Raw genomic sequence first — 17,467 nt, forward strand, 5'->3', positions numbered from 1 at the left:
TTGAGTTATTTTTATTATCCATGGTGAGCTTGTTAATGTTGTAATCTAGATAAGTAGCAGAAAGCAGAAAATAGGGCTGACTCCCAGGCTGGATTATAAATTATCCTGATATTTACATAAGTACCACATACTTTGCTTTCGTAAAACAATCTGTACAACTTACTAAAGATACTATTTTAGGCATGAAATTACAAAAATTGACCCTGCATGAAAATGTGTTTGTAACAAATAAGAAAAGAGATAACAAAATAAATTATCTATTCTTTCTGCATAATTATGAAATAAATGAGAGTTCAGTATTAAAGTGAAACACATGTATCTCAGCGTTACTGTACTTATTGTACTATCTGTAAATGAAAATTACACAATACAAACATGTGCCAGAAATCTCTTAGGATTTTTCTTCATGTACACTGTGGGTTACAAATAAAAAGTTACAGCTGTTATTAGTACAGTATAATTTTAATACATTTGCAAATAATTTCTAGGTTTAACATCTTGTCCTTGTTGGTAATTGAGTGTGGAATAATTGGCAAAAATGGCAACACTTCATATTAAATATACATGAGAAAGTGAACAGGTGATGTGGGCTGAATAATGTCCGAGTCCACTGTAGGTATGACTAAACTGTGAAATTTCGCTTGTTTTTTCATATATGATGTAATATCTGCCATTTACTAAACTTAATTGCTTTTACTAAACTGGCAGTGGAGATCCAGTGGTTAGTTTTGTGACATGGAGTTAGGGTGCAGGGACGCTGATGGAGCAGGACTCCTGTGGATGGGTTTAACAGGCAGTTCTGTCGGTTTCCATTCTTTACATCCTTTCACAGTAGTTGGGTGCAGAAAACTGAGGCCCATATATGTGTCGACTCTTAAAATATCTCTAAAATGCTTCTTGAGGTTTGACACTGAATGAGAATGTAGAAAACAAAGCTTGGTGTTTATCAAAGATTAGTTTTTATACATAAAAAGGAAGCATTTGCATGTCAAACTAAGAAATCCAATCAGTTTTATTCTCAACACATACGTTTGCCCAGATACAAGTTTTTATTCCTCCCCTTAGAGTACAGAGTGCAGTGAAGGATAAGATGCAGACACAGGACTCGGTTAAAAAACAAAAGAAGTTTTAGTGTATTTGGCTCTAATTACATACGCATCTTTCCTGAAGTGGTGAAACAATTACCTTTTTTAAGAAATAAAGTGCCAAGACTAAATAACGCAGATTAACAGTACATGTTGTACAATCAGAAAGTCAAAGGCACTTTATTTTCAGTAGCAAGAGATGAACAATAAAACATAAAAACTCAAGTAACAACCTATGTAACAACCTGCCACCCAGCAGCATTTTTGTGACATTTGCTTTACATCTTATAATCTCAGTAAAAAGTAAATTACTTTCTACATTTAATGGTTTCATAAACTGACACTCCAGCTTTATTCCTTTTACAGCTCCGATCTGCTGTGGCGGAGCAGAAAAGGATGTAGGACAGCTTCAGGGGTGAAACATCTGCTGCTGAGGTCTGTCGAAACTACACGGCGGTTAAGAAAGGAAACATTTCTTTCTCATCCTGGACTGAACTGCCGTCTCTTTGCCTCTCTGTCAGAAATAAAGAAAAGAAAGAAATCCTCTGGAGTGTTATTTTGTAAAGACACATCATTTGTTATGTACAGAAACAATGTAATTTTATTTACATTACAGTTATTAAGGTCAAACACTGAGTCCAAAACCTCAATGGCCATCATGTACTTATTGGTAGTTAGCCTTTTTACGATCATCACCATTGTCGATATAGTTGCTAAAAAGTCAAAAAACCAAGGAGCCAAACATTTACTTGTTTGTAAAATGAGAATGCATAATAATTCATTGATAAACTGATTATTTGGTTGATATAATGACATGTAAGTACCTTCTCTGCAGCAGGAGCAGCATGTTTTCCTGGCAGAAACAGTGAAGCAGAAAAGTCAGTTTGTTCACTGTTGTCAAGAAAAAACACAAACATTTGGGAAGCAAAGTTGTGCTCAGCTTACCACTGAAAGATGTACAGCCCAACCATTAACAAAACTGATGCCGCATCCACCAAAATCCATATCATTCTGTACTTGGAAGGTGCCTGAAACGCACAAACATGGCCGCAGGATCAAAGTGTGGCACATAGCTGGGAAAACAGTGGTAGAAAACTGTCTAAAACAAGAACTTGGAAATGCTGGTATTACATGCTGGGTTGATGAAATGAACAGGGAGGCGAGTAAATGAGCGTCTCCTGTAAGTGCAGCTGTTATGTGTTGCTTACCATGCGCCAGTCAGGCTCCTTCATTTCATTTAGGAGGTCGCAGGAGTTGGTGGTAACGGAGCCGGCTCCTGCACACCACAGCAGAGAGAACAGCCAGCGCTCGTTAACCACCCACAGGTTCACTGTAACGTTCTCCTTTCGGAGTTCTCTGTCAGATACAGACACATCATCAGAAACAAAATGCAGCACATGCAAACCTCTATGGAAACCAGAACCATAAATATTTTCATATTGCACGGGCCATATTGCATATTGCATGGGCCAGGCAATGTAATGTTGTAAATACACCAACCAGCTGCAATATTAAAACCTGCCAAATGCACTGGAGGTTCTCTGTTGGTGCAGTTTTTGCAATGTGTATATACATATATGTGTATGTAAAATGTAGAATAAAAGATCACCATAAATGTTTTACACAGATTTTTGGCATACAGGCATACACCCACTTACTGCAGACAAACATCCATCAGCCACAGCTTTACAACCACTGACAGGTGCAGAGATTAATATTGATCATCTCCTCAACAATGCAATGTTCTGCCAGGAAATGTTGGGTGCCGGCATTTATGCAGATGTCACTTTGACACGTACCACCCACCTACACTTTATTGCGGATTAAGTACGCCTCCCCATCTCTCCATATAATTATATATATCATATATACACAGATCAGCCATAACAATAAAATCACTGACACTTCTCATCTTGATCCAGTGCCATGTTCTGCTGGGGAAACCTGCATCCTGGTACTCACAGAGTACTTTGCCCCCTTCCTAGACATTTCTGCAGACCAATCACCCCCTAGAGCCATACAGTATACCAACACCAATCTGGTAATGAGCAGATTTCCACAGAGGGATATCTTAGGAAAGGGCTAAAAAGTATGTCAAAGAGCCTGAGGTGTTCCCCTGACCTCTAAACTCTCCAGATACCAATCACATGGGTTCTGATGGCATTCGTGCAAAGCAAGTCCAATAAACAGAGAGCCTAACTACAATCCGAAGGGCCCAAAGGATCCTTTGCTAAGGTCCTGGTACGAGACACTCCACGACACCCTCAGATGTTCTTTGACCACGCCTTGACTGGTCAGAGCTCTTATGGCAAGATGAGGAGAGCACACTCTATATTAGGCAGGTGGTCATAATGTTATGGCTGATCGTATATGATCATTTTTGCATTTGCTTGCATAAAAAAAAATATAACAACAATGAAATAAAAATCATATGAACACGTTTTCTGTCATTGAGGCAGGCTGAGTTAGTAGATGATGATCTGATCTCCAAAAGGAAGAGACACACTTGAGGATTGTAAGATGTGAAAGTACGTAACTATTTCTAACTTTTTGCAATTTCAAAGTAACAAGAGGAAAAGGGAGTGAGGCAAAAGTCTGGGACATGCTCAGAACTTAGTAACACCCTCCTTTGCTCCAACCATAATTCCAAAAAAAGCGTTTCACAATAAAACATTGCAGAGATTCCTTCCTCTTTAAATTCATCCCTTTTTCCACATATTGTATTCAGTTACTTATGTTATTTTCGGTTAGCTTTATTTTATTTTATTTTATTTTATTTATTTATTTATATTTATATTTTTATTTTTATTTTCCTTTGCACAGCAATTTCCTTCAGGATAAATAAAGCTTTTTGAATCTTGAATCCTTTGGAGGTCAGTTTGTCTTCGCAGCTTTTGCAAGATGCTGTATGTGAAAAGATGAAGACACATACTGGACTGACCCTGCACATTAGGAGCATCATGACTCCTGCTAGCAGTGCCAGTAAAACATTTAGGGGACAAGAGATGTGGAAATTTTTAAAGGAAAGCAAGGCGGTGTCAACAGTTCCTACGGAGACCTCTTACAACATGTTGCCACACTGCATGCCATTCTTCAGTAACTGGTTGGTTTATTTGTCAATCAAACAACACTGCAGGGCTGGGACATTACATAAATCTGTGGTCCCTGGGGGCTGATCTCACACCTCCATGTCTCAGCATGCTAGATTCCCCACCATGTATACTTGGATAATTGCCCTTGCTCAAATAAGGAGCATAATTGAACTATAGCTATAATCTAATTAATCTCATCATGTAGACCAGCTGACATACAGCAGATAATGTGGCTTGACTGTATTACCCTTGTTTTTACCTGATTCTCTCCACACTCAGCTGGCTGTATTTGACATTGAGGTAGCTTCCCCCTTTTTCCAGCATCTCAGTGTCATTGTCGTAAACCTGGATGAAACCTGGAGCAGTCTCCTGCACGTAGTCTCTCTCATCTTTAGGAAGCCAGAGAACCTATGAAAAAATAAGAATGCTTTGATAATGTGTTTTAGAATGAAGTGTCTCCACCACTCCGACAGGGATTAGACTTACCAGGCTTGGGTCAATGCCAGACTCTAAAATAGTCTTGACTGTGTCCACAGTGTCTACCTTCTGGTCAGGACTATAAAGGTCAAATATCACTGAGATATTGTGCTGTCTGGAGAGGTTCAGAAGCTGACGCAGAGAAGGTATTGTCTGATTTCTTGCTGTTTCCTTCTCCTCTTCAGACAACCGGGACAATGTTTGGAAAGGATCCGTCTGCAAAGTCAGATAGCTTTGATGCTTCATGTATCTGGAGATTTTGACTGTAGCTTGCAAATGTGCGGTCAAGCATGTGTGGAGGCGCAGTCCTCACCTTAAGGAACCATTCCCCCGCATTCAGACTCCGCAACTCCTCAAAGGTCAGGTTAATGCTGCGTTGGAATGTTTTATTAGGGAACCTCTTTTTAACGTTCGTTGTTCTCAGCAGGAACTCAGACTTACTGTCGTGCATCAAGAAGGGAACTCTGTCTTTACTAAATTCAAGAGATACTGACAATTAGTAGCATACTTAAAGATGAAATTATACCCAAAAACACATGAAACAATATATTTCATTTATCATTCGTATGTTATTCAACATCTGTAGAGATGAGTTTTGAAGGGCAGATTGTTTTGGTCTATATCTGACACAGAACTGACATCCACAGTGCTGCTAAATTGACATAAATCAACTCAGTTCTACGAACGAGGCAAACATATTTTTATTGTACCTGAGCTGCACGTCTGTCTCGAAGGCCGTCACTCCGCATGCAATGCTCCTCTCAAACGACATCATGGTGTTCTCTGGGGCAAGCTTAACACGGTGAGGACATATGGATGAGACACACTCATGTACTATCCAAAGCAGTGTGAACACACACAACCCTTTAAACTCTGTTAAATGGAGCTTGTTGGTGACCCAGCAGCAGCGCAAACTGACGAGGACGCAGCTGAACAGCATATGGGGCCCTCACACAACTTTTGCTTACACCTGAGCCTGGGTGGACTGTTTGCTGTTATGTAAATATATGAAAAGGCAGCGTGGTTTCAGATATTTGAGGGAACAGATTATTAGTCGAAATGTATTTTCTAGTGGTAACGTAGGAATCGATACGTTTGGAAGGATTTTAGAAGCTGATTACAAATGAAAGGTTAAAGGTAATGCTTCATAAAAGCTTATTTTCATTTTCTATGAACATGATGGTACTAAGTTTGTACATATATTTTTATTATTTTATATTTTATTATTTTATTTTATCATTATTATATTTTTTGTTTTATTGCACCAAACAGACCAGGCCAAATTCCTTGTGATGTGAAAATTACTTGGCAATAAAATCTTTTCTAATTCTGATTCCGATTCTGATTCTGATCCTAATTAAATTAATTAAATTGAATTTGTTCTCTTGACAGCCTCACTCGTGCTGGAACTTGGCGTGTTTGTGGGCAAGTGCTCCGTTGCAGCTGCATGTTTGTATCCACACCACCGACCTCTCCGCTGCAGTGCGACTGCCTGCACGAGCGTTTTTTAAAAAGCTCACTCTGGTAATGACCATAAACACATAAAGTGTAGTGCAATCCATGTTCTTTAAGACTCGAAAAGTGAAGCAATCAAAGTTGCCCTGCTGTAATTTGAGAGCATTTATATGCAACTGCTGGAATTTCATTAAAAATAATTATCATCATGACTCTTCATCATAGCAGATAAGCTGTATTTTAATGTCTGAAGCATATTGCTTTGAGGCTGAAAATATCTGGTGAAAGATGTTAATTACTGATATAATTACTGTATAATTACTGATGTGAGTGAGGTCGATATGATGACAAACAAAAGTTACTCCCGTCTCGTGCTTGCGGGCTCGAGTTTTAGAGTTAGAGATCATCCGAGGTGACGTCATGCACATTTGTTTTTTCTGTTCTTTTATTCATTGAAATATATAAGCAAGAAACAATTGGAACATCTGAGTTGTTATAACTTGAAAACTGCCGTGATACAATACTTTATTTAACATTTCTTGGTCCCGACTGAAATGACTACAACTTTTTAAAGCTTCATATAAATCATTGATCAACCAATCAACATAGCTGCACGTTCAAAAACTACCGAACCGAGAGCAAGAGTGCAAAGTTTACATAAAATCTCTCTAATTTGTTTTCTCATCTTTTTTTCCACTGATTCAGCATAAGTACATTAAATCAAGTAACCTTTTTAACCCCAAACCGCTTGCTCAAGTTGATAGCAACTCAAATAAAATAAGTAATATGCAAATTAAATTCAGTGTTAAGAGTTCCAGTGCTCTGCAGCTCTTTCCAAAGCTTTCCAACGCGTTGCAAGGCGCACCATATTTATCTTTAGGGTGCTGACAAGTCAAACAGGATGCTCACCATCGGTGCGCCTCTGTGGCCAAAGAGTTTCGGCTTCTCAGGTAAACTCTCCATGCTTATCAAACAAGGCGACTGGATGATCAGGGGACACAGGAAGATGGCAGCTGACACGGTTAGAAATACCAATGCAATCAGGAACTTAGATCCTAGAGAAATCAAAATAAAACAATAATATTTAAGCTATTTACGCTGCCTTCACTCTGACCACAAGCTCTCTGCAGAAGTCCCTTTCATGAGTAGAATGTTCCAATGGGAGAATGATACATTTCAATTGTGGTTTTCCCATTCCGTACCAGACACCCTCCTTTTATTCATTTGTATCTCTTTTGTCCACTACAGGAGTTATCATGTTATAATGTTTCTCTCCAGTCACTGTGAATCACAAGCAATTCCCATTTGTTGAATTTATGACTGTTCAAATAATTAGACATAGACAATGACATGCTGTGTTTGATCTATTGCAAGAGTTTTGTGTTACTCACGTAATCTTCCCACCTTTAAGACACATGGAAATCCATCTCATATTGACTTGTACAATTGATTTTCTCTTATTTTCAAAGCAGCTATTATGCAGTTACACAGAATGGATCGGGATGATTTCATTTATAAAATGTTAATGTGGTGTTCGTCACTTGACCGGTTACAACTGACAAAAGAAATTACTAAAAAATACAAAGAGCTCTACTTTATTGAGCACTCTCTCACAGTCCGGGCTGGATAAACTATGTGAACTTCTTTGTTAAAGACTACTCTGAAAGTTACGGGTTCCATTCAAGGAGACAAAGTGCATGTCTGCTCAATGACAACATCTGCTGCTCCTAAGGAAGACTGTTTGGTACGAACTAATAACTTTCACAGGACCTTGGAAGAAGAATTATAGAGATTACTCAGAACTGGAAAAGTCTGCACAAGCGTCTTTATAGACCTGCATAAACTGCAAACTAATGAAATGTAGGACTGTAGCTGCTTTACAGTGACTGAAGCATCCCGTAAAGTTCTCACCAACAACACAGCTTCTAAGCCTGAGAGATTGTGCAAGAACCTGCAGGTAACAAAAAAAAAACAAACACATGGCATGTCTCCAGTTACAGAAGGTGCCAATTACCAAACTTTTCTGCAAAATTTTATATCAAAGTGATATTTTGTGAGGGGAAAAAGTGCAATGCACAGTGAGGGGAGTTGTCATGAGGCTGCTTTACCAACTCCAAGCCTCGGCAGCTTTAAATTATTGGGGGAAAAATGAATAGAGCACCTATGTCTACACATTTTACAGGTGAATATCTGGGCAACAATCCATGGCTTTAGGGAAAATGTTATGTAACAAGACAACACACAAGTAAATCAGCAACACAGTGGCTGACTGAGTATTTCATTTTTTTAAAACTGTGGTTGTGTTAAATTCTTATACTTTCAATATCAGTGTAATATTGTTTTAGATGGCAAAGGTCTGCTTGACCAACTCACTGATTATATGACCACAGGTAAGACACTCAGGTATTCCACACAACCCCACTTTAAAAAAAAATCCAAATGTCCTTTTCACCTGTCGTTGCTTTAAAAAACGTTTCTCAATCAGACAGCCATCAGAACATTTCTGATGGAAGTTGTGCTGCTAAAGTGAGTTCAGTGGGTTACTAAATAAACATGTTTCATTTCTGAGTGATAAAGACATGACAAGTTCAACTGTTTGATCGTTTTTGGTTCAGTCAGATCCTGTTTGTCTCTAAGTGAGGCTCAGGTCACCTTTCACATGTAACCAGTTCAGAAATGCCACTTGTTTCACATAGTTGACAGACTCTTTTTATGTAACTGTATATGTGTCTGGTAAAATGTCGTCCATATCCAGTGTCTGACACGTACCGCCTTTGGCCATGTGGTAGCTCTGGAAGACAAACGAGCTTAGCAGAGTTAAGGCTCCAACAGCACCAAACTGCAAGAAAGGAGCCGTGGCCTACCAAGAGGTACAAAAACACATGACGGTCATAAACAACTAAGAGCCATGTTAAAAGCAGAGATGCTTACACTAATGATCTGTACTCCCACTGTACCTGGAGTGAAAGAGGAACAATCGGCCATTCTCTTTTCCACTTGATACTTATTCCCGCGACTCCAAGAGCGATGAATATCACACCAAAACAGAGGAAAATCTGTGCAGAGACCAAGCAAATATTATATTTAGCAATATAAGCAAAGTTAATACAGAAAGCTGAACATGTAAATGTTTATAATACCTTATGCAGCCAGTGTAAGTCCAGTTTTTCTCCTAAGGCTACTTGGACCAGTGCAAAGAGCTGTAATGAACATTGAAAGTTATTTAGAAAAATAAAATTGGAACATGACAATTTCTGAAGAAATTATGCTGCTGAAACCGCCCGTCTTCTGTGTAAAAAGGACAGAGATGAGAGAAGATTTCGATTGTCAAATTACTGAGTGGCATTTGAGGTCGCCATGGTGATGTTAATTGAAACGTTCTAACCGACTCTGAAGGAGAAATCCCTCAGAGTTGGTCTTTAACCTGTACTGTTCAAGGAACAAAGATGAGTCCAGTTGACGCAGTTGTGCCACGACTATTGCGAGGCTTTCTCACACAAATCGGTGTGATCTCTGTGTTTCTGGTGTAAAAGATATTGGCACGTGTGCAAGTTATATACAGAGTCACTTCAGTTTTTTTTTTTTTTTTACTGAAAATCCTGTTCTCACTGTATTTGAATCTATGGGGTAGTTAGCGGCATTCCTGTCATTTGGAAGCTTCTAGCATACAAAGTGTATATCTGTTGGCCTGGAGAGTTACACTGTGAGAGAAAAAAAGAGATTTCTTTCTAAGACTTGATGATTACTTTTCCACATCTATTACTTTTAACAATAATGCAACTTGTAGTGGTTGCGAGGGCAACTGCATCAAAGGTGTCAAAAGGTGACGGTGGCGTAGCACAAAGACCATAATTTCAGTCATATGCAGCCCACCGAAGATTGTAGTGAGGTGCTGATCACTAGGAGCAGATCATTGAAAAGAAAAAAAGTGCTGCACACTCTGGCTCCACAGGCAGCCAAATTGATCATGATCATTGATTATTGATCAACGTTTCGACCTTCTGGGGCCTTGCTCAAGATCAGTGGAAAAAAGATTTCTTCCTTGAGGAACGCCCTAAGGCTGAAACAATGGTGTAGGTGACAGTGATGTTATAAAAATAATGTATTTTACACCCTTACCATGATAGTTTTCTCCAATAACCAAGTAGTTTTGTTTTGTTTTCTATCCCTAAACTAAGGAATGTTGCCTAAACCAAACCAGGAAGTGACACAAGTGTAAGATGATGTCATGTTAATGTGAATGCATCAAAGTGAAACTTATGTCAAACTTATGTGCCCTTGTTAAACGCACCGCACCTTTTGATTGGAGTACTTGTTGCACTCTGTCGGGGAAAATGATCGACTGCTTTTTTTTGCTGACACAGCAACAAACAGTGGGACTGAGCTCTACAGCAATCCCACCAATTAGCATCACTTCCAGATAGAAAGTCCCAGAAATTAGCCTGCTCCATTACAATAACATGTGATATATTCTGCACAGTCCATAGTTTCAGAATCACAGTGATGCTAGTTCTCACCAGCAGCAGAACGCAGTAGGCGGTTAACACGGCAGAAATGATGATCAGCACCATGAACCAGTTCACCCACCGTTTCAGCGCTGCGAATGCCTCCCTGATATGAGAACAACAGAGGGTAGCACGAGGTTAACAGAGTACGGGTCACTTATATAAACTGACAAATATGGAGAATTCCGGGCTTCTTTTTAACTATTCAGTGAGTGGTTCAGTGATTTCTTTGCATTTACTTACGAATTAACATCCTCTCTGTCATTGAACGTAACCAGACAAATGTACATCCAGCACAGTGAGAACAGAGAGACCACAGTGACGACTGAGAACCAGCAGCACGAACACTGAAATGGAGAAAAAAAAAGGAGAAAAAAGGTTGTAGGAAAAATATCTGGACTTTTTGGTAATACCTGAGTAAAATTACATGAATCGTTTTTGTGTATGTGAGCGTGTGTGTGTGAGTGAAAGTGTGTGTGATAAATTTTATCAGCAACGAGATCAGATAATGGAACGCAGCCAACATTTTTACATAGTTGGTTTTGTTCCCTTGCATTTCATTATGACAGCTCAACACAAACAACCCTTTCATGCTCTTTCAACATCACACATGCCCTTTTCCACACACTCTCATTTATGAGCAAAATTATAGACCACAACCCCCTTCTCCTCCACCTTTATGATCAAGTTCCCTCCTAACCCTAAACAAGCCTGTTACAGCCTGTCAGCTTGTTTATTTTGCCTGGCACACAATGGGGACCTCATATTTTCATTCATCTGTTCACTATCCAAGTTGTAAAAACATGTGAATAGCTTTCTCTCCACTAAAGTGTCCATTTGAACCATCAAAGCCCAGGATGCATGTAAGAACAGCTTATTTGTAATGTTTAATATCATGAATTCGGTCTTTGTAGAATGTTAATCCCTGATTATTGGGATTTGTAAAAGTTGTGTTCAGTAGCAGAACAAAGAAAACTAACATCAGTGGAGCAGTTTGAGACAGATCACTGAATGAACATTGATGTGGAAAATGGTCAAATAAAGCATTTTTACAGGTGAAAGCCTAAATACACACACAAACCTGGCTGAAGATACTCACTTTCCTATTATTGTCACTTGACTTCCTCCAGTGGCAGCTGTACGAACCTCTGCTGAAAACTCTCAAACAGCTGGTGTCGTGAGGCATTATGTCTCCTCCTCATTCACAGACAGGAGATTCTGCTCTGTGTCGTCGGGACACCTGATATTTGCTGCCTGAAGACAGATGAAAGAAGCCCACATTAAAGCTTTCTCTAAACACAGAGGAGAGGCCTGTCTTCATTCACCGTATTGAAACCTGTGGAGCATTAAAGGAAAAAGACGACTGTGACAGAAAGCCAGTGACAGAGGGGGTTTCTTGTGGTATTAAGGCAATTCCAGCTCAAAAAAACCCCCTCGACAGAGCCTCTGCGGGTATAGGCTCTGGCAGCGCTCACAATGGCCAACACCGTGGGGCATTGAGAGCGCTGCGCGGTCTGGCCTGAGAGTGAAGTCACACTGTTCGAGCCTTTGCAACGCAAATGGACACAGTGACTGGCACCGCCATGCACCGGGAGTACGTGCAGGAAATAAACTGTCAGTAAAGAAAGAGGCCTAATCAAAGTGAATGGTTGGTCATGCACAATGACAAATTTTCAACTGGGTTTAGGCAGTCACATATTTGTTTGTTAAACGGGTCATAGCAAGATTTTAGTCAACATGTTGAGGCACATTATCGTTTCAGTGTGCCAGGTTTCAGTCCCATCTACTGGAACAGACATGGGAAATGATAACCGTCAGTTGTCATCCACCTATAAACCCCCGTTAAGCAATAGGAGTTTCTGTTGTTGAAACTGCTCCTTCACTACATCTTTCTGGTTGAACTTGATTTTTCTTGGCCTTTGGCCAGCTTATTTTGTATTGGTCTCACTGTTTTTATAGTCAAAGCCTTCAGGGTAATGAACCAGTTCAAGCTTAGGGGACACGTTTTGGTAGACGATCCAGGAAGCCCAAAAGAAACTTAACCTTCGCGGTCTATTAAATCCCGTAGAGGAAGATGTGATTCTATCGTTAAATTGGAGCTAATAAACACGTGGTTGGACAGGTCTGTGTGCCTGAAGTGAAACACAAGGCACACTGTTTCACAGCACAAACCAAACCTTCAAGGAAGCTGAGTGTTGTGTAATAACCGTAATGAATATGACTAACCGCTTGATGAGAAAGATGGTAAAGAAAAATTTTTTTTTTTTACCATTACAGTTAAAGAACAACATGGCACTTTTTTTTCTGGTTGGACGGCTTATAACAGTGTCCCATTTGTGCCCGTTTCGAACACAATAGCGTTCTATTTGTTCAGTGATAATTTTAATCACTGCACTCCACCATCCCATAGCTGAAGCATGTAATTTCACACCATGGATAAAACCTCAAACAACAAAAAACAAACGCAGCGCACTCACGGATACCTGTATTGTTAGGTAGATCAAATGATAACATTGACGCAGTTTGCCAACCTGGAAATTATTAATACATACTGCTTGACAATGTGAGCAGTTATTAACCATTGCGGGTGGGTGTGCATGTGTAAGATACATATTATATAAATAAACACGTCTCAGTTTCACTTTCTTCTTCACTCACTGGTGCATAAAACCATGCAGGTGGAGGTAGGTTGGATCAAAAACGGTTTTCCCCTGCTCACAACATTCCACAAGCTGTTGAGATGTTAAACTTTCCCCTCCAGCAAAACTCTCCTTCCAGCTTTCTTTTTTTTTTTTTGTAATGTGTCACCAACAAAAAGACTTTAAAGATACAAAAGCACCTTTTACAATAACAGAATCTCTGCCCTTATTTTTCCCTGAACTTAAAGGAAAGTTTGACATTGGGACACCTAAAATTGTCCAGAATAAAACCCCAGCCAATGTCTTGTTTCAGTATTAACAGTTCCTGATTTTGATTTTACTGCCTCGAGACTGATCGAAACAGAAATTAAGTAAAGTTCAGCACTGTGAAAAAGCCTCATTTCCTTTACAACTTGCTTCCAAGGAGCCAACCTTTCCTGTAATTCTATTAATTGGTCTACGGCAGCACTTTTTCTTCTTTGGAAACTGGCTGCATTTTCACTTATTTTCTGACCATTTTCAGAGGAATGTGACTTTTTTCTGCGGCAACATTATTCCTTGACAGCTGCTTGACGAAACTTGGCGCACCTCTTGATAGTTTGCTTTGTGCTCTTAAAAAAACCTGAGGAATCTGGTCAAGTGGAGGGCAAATGAAGAAGTGGCAAGCCTGAAAAAAAACTATATACCATCTACCTGCAAGTAGGAGAATTTCTAGGAAAGAATGGCACAGGGCCTAAGAGTTGCATCTGCACCTCCAGATGACCCATCTACTGTTCACGGAAGCCTGAGGTAAAATTCCTGAATTGCTGAAAGAAATGACAAGAATGCTTGCCTAACCCATAAGAAAAATCCTAGCGAATATAAAACAGATCAGACAATTGGACCACATCGATCACGTTTCTGGAAAAAAAAAAACAAGTTGAAATACCACCAAGTGTCAAAGATGTGTGACGTTATATATGTTAGATTGCCCATTTTTGTTGCACCTGTGTCACCATGGGTCCTCATGGGCCTAAGAGAGTGCATCCATCCAATTTCTATAGCAATTTAATCACACCAAACTTAAAGGATAAGACCGGTTTTTTGACATTGGGCCCTTGATTTCACATTATAGCATGATGTTCTACTCACCCCTGCTTGTTGTTGGACATTTGGAGCTGTTCCGAAGATATTCGCGAGGCGAATGTAATTTTGATTTTTTTGTCGTAAAGTGGGTGTTACTGACGTCCTCATCGTGCTACTGCCACAGACAGCCCACAGACCTGCTGCCTATTTATTCATTCGGCTAAAATTCAAAATTAGTAACCCGGATTTTTTTAAGTAAGCGACGCACCTCCACGTTATCAGTGCTAGTGTACAGTAATTAATAAATTATAAACAGCATAGTTTGTGCCTGTATAAGCTTGCCCATAGGAAACCGTTTCATGGCCAAATATCTCAAGAGAGCAGCCAGACGCCTCGCGAATATCTTCGGAACAGCTCCAAATGTTCAACAACAAGCAGGGGTGAGTAGAACATCATGTTATAATGTGAAATCAAGGGCCCAATGTCAAAAAACCGGTCTTATCCTTTAATCCTAATCCGAGGGGGGGGGGGGGGGGGGGGGCTAGAGGCAGCAGGGTACACCCTGGACAGGTCGCACAGAGACACTCCCTTTAAAGACAATTAACCTCACAGGGCAGGACATGCAAACTCCACACTGAAATACCCCAGCTGGGATTGGAGGAACCCTCTTGCTGTGAGGTGACGGTGCTAACCACCACACCATCATTTCAGACTGAGTTACAGAATAAAGTTGGTCAATCAAAACTGGAATTTTAAGCTCAGTATTGAACAAACCCTGTTTTTTTTTACCTTACGTTATCTCCTTTTATGTTTGCAGATTTGTCAGTGTTTCGCCGCTGCTTTCCCATTTTCCTGGCAATATATAAAGAAATTAAGAGAAGCTGGAGACTGTCTGCACCGTTACTGCAACGTTACGTTTCACATGTTTCCAACACAACTTTTATGGTACTGGAATAACTTTCCCTCCTTTCTTGTTACCTTTCACAGCTGCAGAGAGCGACTGCCACTATGATATCCACACCGATTAAAAGAAACAACATCGCATTGTTCTCAAATGTTATCTGAAACATTATCGTTGTATGAGTGCTTAAGGTGTTAGGTTTACCTCTTTAGAAAGATTCCCATGAAAGCAGACTGACTGGCTTCAGCTAAACCAAGTGTTTTTAATCACTTGCGAGAGTGTCCCCAAAAGATCAGGTGCATATGTGCATCTATCTATCTATCTATCTATCTATCTATCTATCTATCTATCTATCTATCTATCTATCTATCTATCTATCTATCTATCTATCTATCTATCTATCTATGAAATCACACTAAAAGTGACTCACCGTGAATCGAATTCACACAGACGGACACTTCGTGGGAAACCCTCTGCGCTCGCCTCCGCGACTCACTTTCTCTCGCATCCTTTTCACTTGCTGTGAGTCCGTGATATGCATTTGAATGGATCCACATGAATGAGGGCGCTTGGATGAGGGGTGTCGCCCAAACAGGGTGGGAGGACACAAGTTCTGAGCAGGTCGGCGACAAGAGGTAAACTTGTTGCTCACAGGAAGTAAGGGCTGCCCGAGCGTCGATGGAGCGCCTTCCACAGACGACCTCGAAGGTGTCACGACTTCGTTCATCAAGGACGCTTTATTCGCCCACTCGTCATGTGTTATCAGAACATGTGGCTAAACTTCAAGGATGCAATTTTGACAGTTGATCGTTTTAAACAGTCGTGATCTTCTGCGTGACGGTTGGGAGAGTCAACGTTGCGCCAAAACAAAAAAAAAGCTCGTTCGTGCGTAATGTCAGTTATTAAAGATTGGGCAGTTATAAGTAATACAGAGATGATTACAGTGAGAAATTGATGAGTTAAAAGGGGATTAATGCAAACGTTCGGTGTGAATACAACTGACTTGGCACCGTCCTCTGCCTCACCTGTGAGACTGCGTATTTACCACCTGTTATCGACAGATCTCGACCTGTCTGGACAGGTTAAAAAATACAATTTGATAGACGTACACATCAGTGCTTCAGTGGCCCGATAATAATATTGCAGTGGTGTTCCATGCCATGTCGTTCTCTGCCCATTCTGAATCACGAGTATTCTTGGTTTCAAAGTATTGTTTCTAAATTTTATGAACTCTTCCCCCATAATGATAATGAGAGCTCCACACATTATAGACATAATGTTGCCCACTCAATGTTACTTTAGTTGTTGCACTGGGATTGAAACATTGATAGGGACGTCGTAAGGCAACCCTGAATATGTGTCATTTATTCAGTACAAAATGTGCAATTTGCACAGCTCCTCTTTTAAGAAATCTGGATTTTAATTTTAATTATGTGTCAGAAAATCAGATTCCCACTGTACAATGATCTTGTCTTAAACCATATATTTATATTATCACAATATCAATAGAAAACCTGCAAAAACATGTTCTTATCAGACTAATTCACTTTTCTTTTAATGGCAATTGAATTAACTAAAAAATGGAGTGAAGTAACTTTAGAAAAAATCCCTCAAACTACAATCTTCAATCAGTAGTGGGTATTTTTTTATTGTTATTTTACCAGCTGAGATTAATTCATTGTATTATCAACGTGGTATGAATATTTCATGCCTATAATCTCTCTATTATTGCCACTATTGATAAAATGAGACACTTAGTGACAACATAGCATAACAAAAGTCATCTTTTGGCACTTGTCCCACTGAGCTAATGACCGTACAATGTTCCGATACCTCCTTGAGATTCCTCTACCTTCCTTTTTTGACTGTTTTTACTATTAAAATCAGTCAGCAGAGCCAGCTGTTGACTCAGCAAAGGTTCCACTAGAGTACACAGGAACAAACAGATCAAGCATTTACATTTAAGAGACGGCAAAGAATCAACTCCGGACATGTAGAAATGATGAAAAAAGCGAAACTAAAGAAGCACAATAAGGACTATTAAATCATTATCAATCAGTCATGACAGGTCATTATTAGTGAGGCTTAATAACTGGCTCTCTCAGACAGAATTTTTGGTTGCAAAGGAAGCACTTCCAACATTTCCTTTTTTGAATATCTGCGGGTGTGACGAGAACAGACTTATAGGTTAGAAAATGAAGATTAGTAACAGTGACAAGGAAAAACAAAAGCAGATGGGAAGGCCGTC

The 17,467-nt window shown here is 39.7% G+C and overlaps 1 protein-coding gene across 1 annotated transcript; it reads right to left on the reverse strand.

Annotated features, from left to right (window-relative positions):
* Window positions 1-994: 994 nt before the first annotated feature.
* gdpd2 (glycerophosphodiester phosphodiesterase domain containing 2) lies at window positions 995-15,914 on the reverse strand. The gene is made up of 16 exons (XM_075481649.1): window positions 15,650-15,914; window positions 11,714-11,868; window positions 10,858-10,961; window positions 10,627-10,720; window positions 9,250-9,309; window positions 9,067-9,165; window positions 8,879-8,969; window positions 7,019-7,164; window positions 5,365-5,447; window positions 4,968-5,127; window positions 4,664-4,870; window positions 4,437-4,585; window positions 2,294-2,441; window positions 2,031-2,113; window positions 1,910-1,938; window positions 995-1,599 (listed from the first exon to the last, which is right to left on the reverse strand). The coding sequence occupies exons 2-16, from the start codon at window positions 11,798-11,800 to the stop codon at window positions 1,532-1,534; spliced, it is 1,608 nt and encodes a 535-aa protein (XP_075337764.1). The 5' UTR covers window positions 11,801-11,868; window positions 15,650-15,914; the 3' UTR covers window positions 995-1,531.
* Between the last annotated feature and the right edge of the window lie 1,553 nt (window positions 15,915-17,467).

Source organism: Odontesthes bonariensis, chromosome 13 (assembly GCF_027942865.1).
Source record: "Odontesthes bonariensis isolate fOdoBon6 chromosome 13, fOdoBon6.hap1, whole genome shotgun sequence".
Lineage (NCBI taxonomy): Eukaryota > Metazoa > Chordata > Actinopteri > Atheriniformes > Atherinopsidae > Odontesthes > Odontesthes bonariensis.

Excerpts from the sequence above, each read along its gene's own strand:
- gdpd2 (XM_075481649.1), bottom strand. The coding sequence starts at position 11,800 with ATGCCTCACGACACCAGCTGTTTGAGAGTTTTCAGCAGAGGTTCGTAC. Across the intron at positions 10,721-10,857 it reads GACAGAGAGGATGTTAATTC|GGAGGCATTCGCAGCGCTGA; the intron begins GTAAGTAAATGC and ends TTCTCATATCAG. Across the intron at positions 2,114-2,293 it reads AGGAGCCTGACTGGCGCATG|GCACCTTCCAAGTACAGAAT; the intron begins GTAAGCAACACA and ends TGTGCGTTTCAG.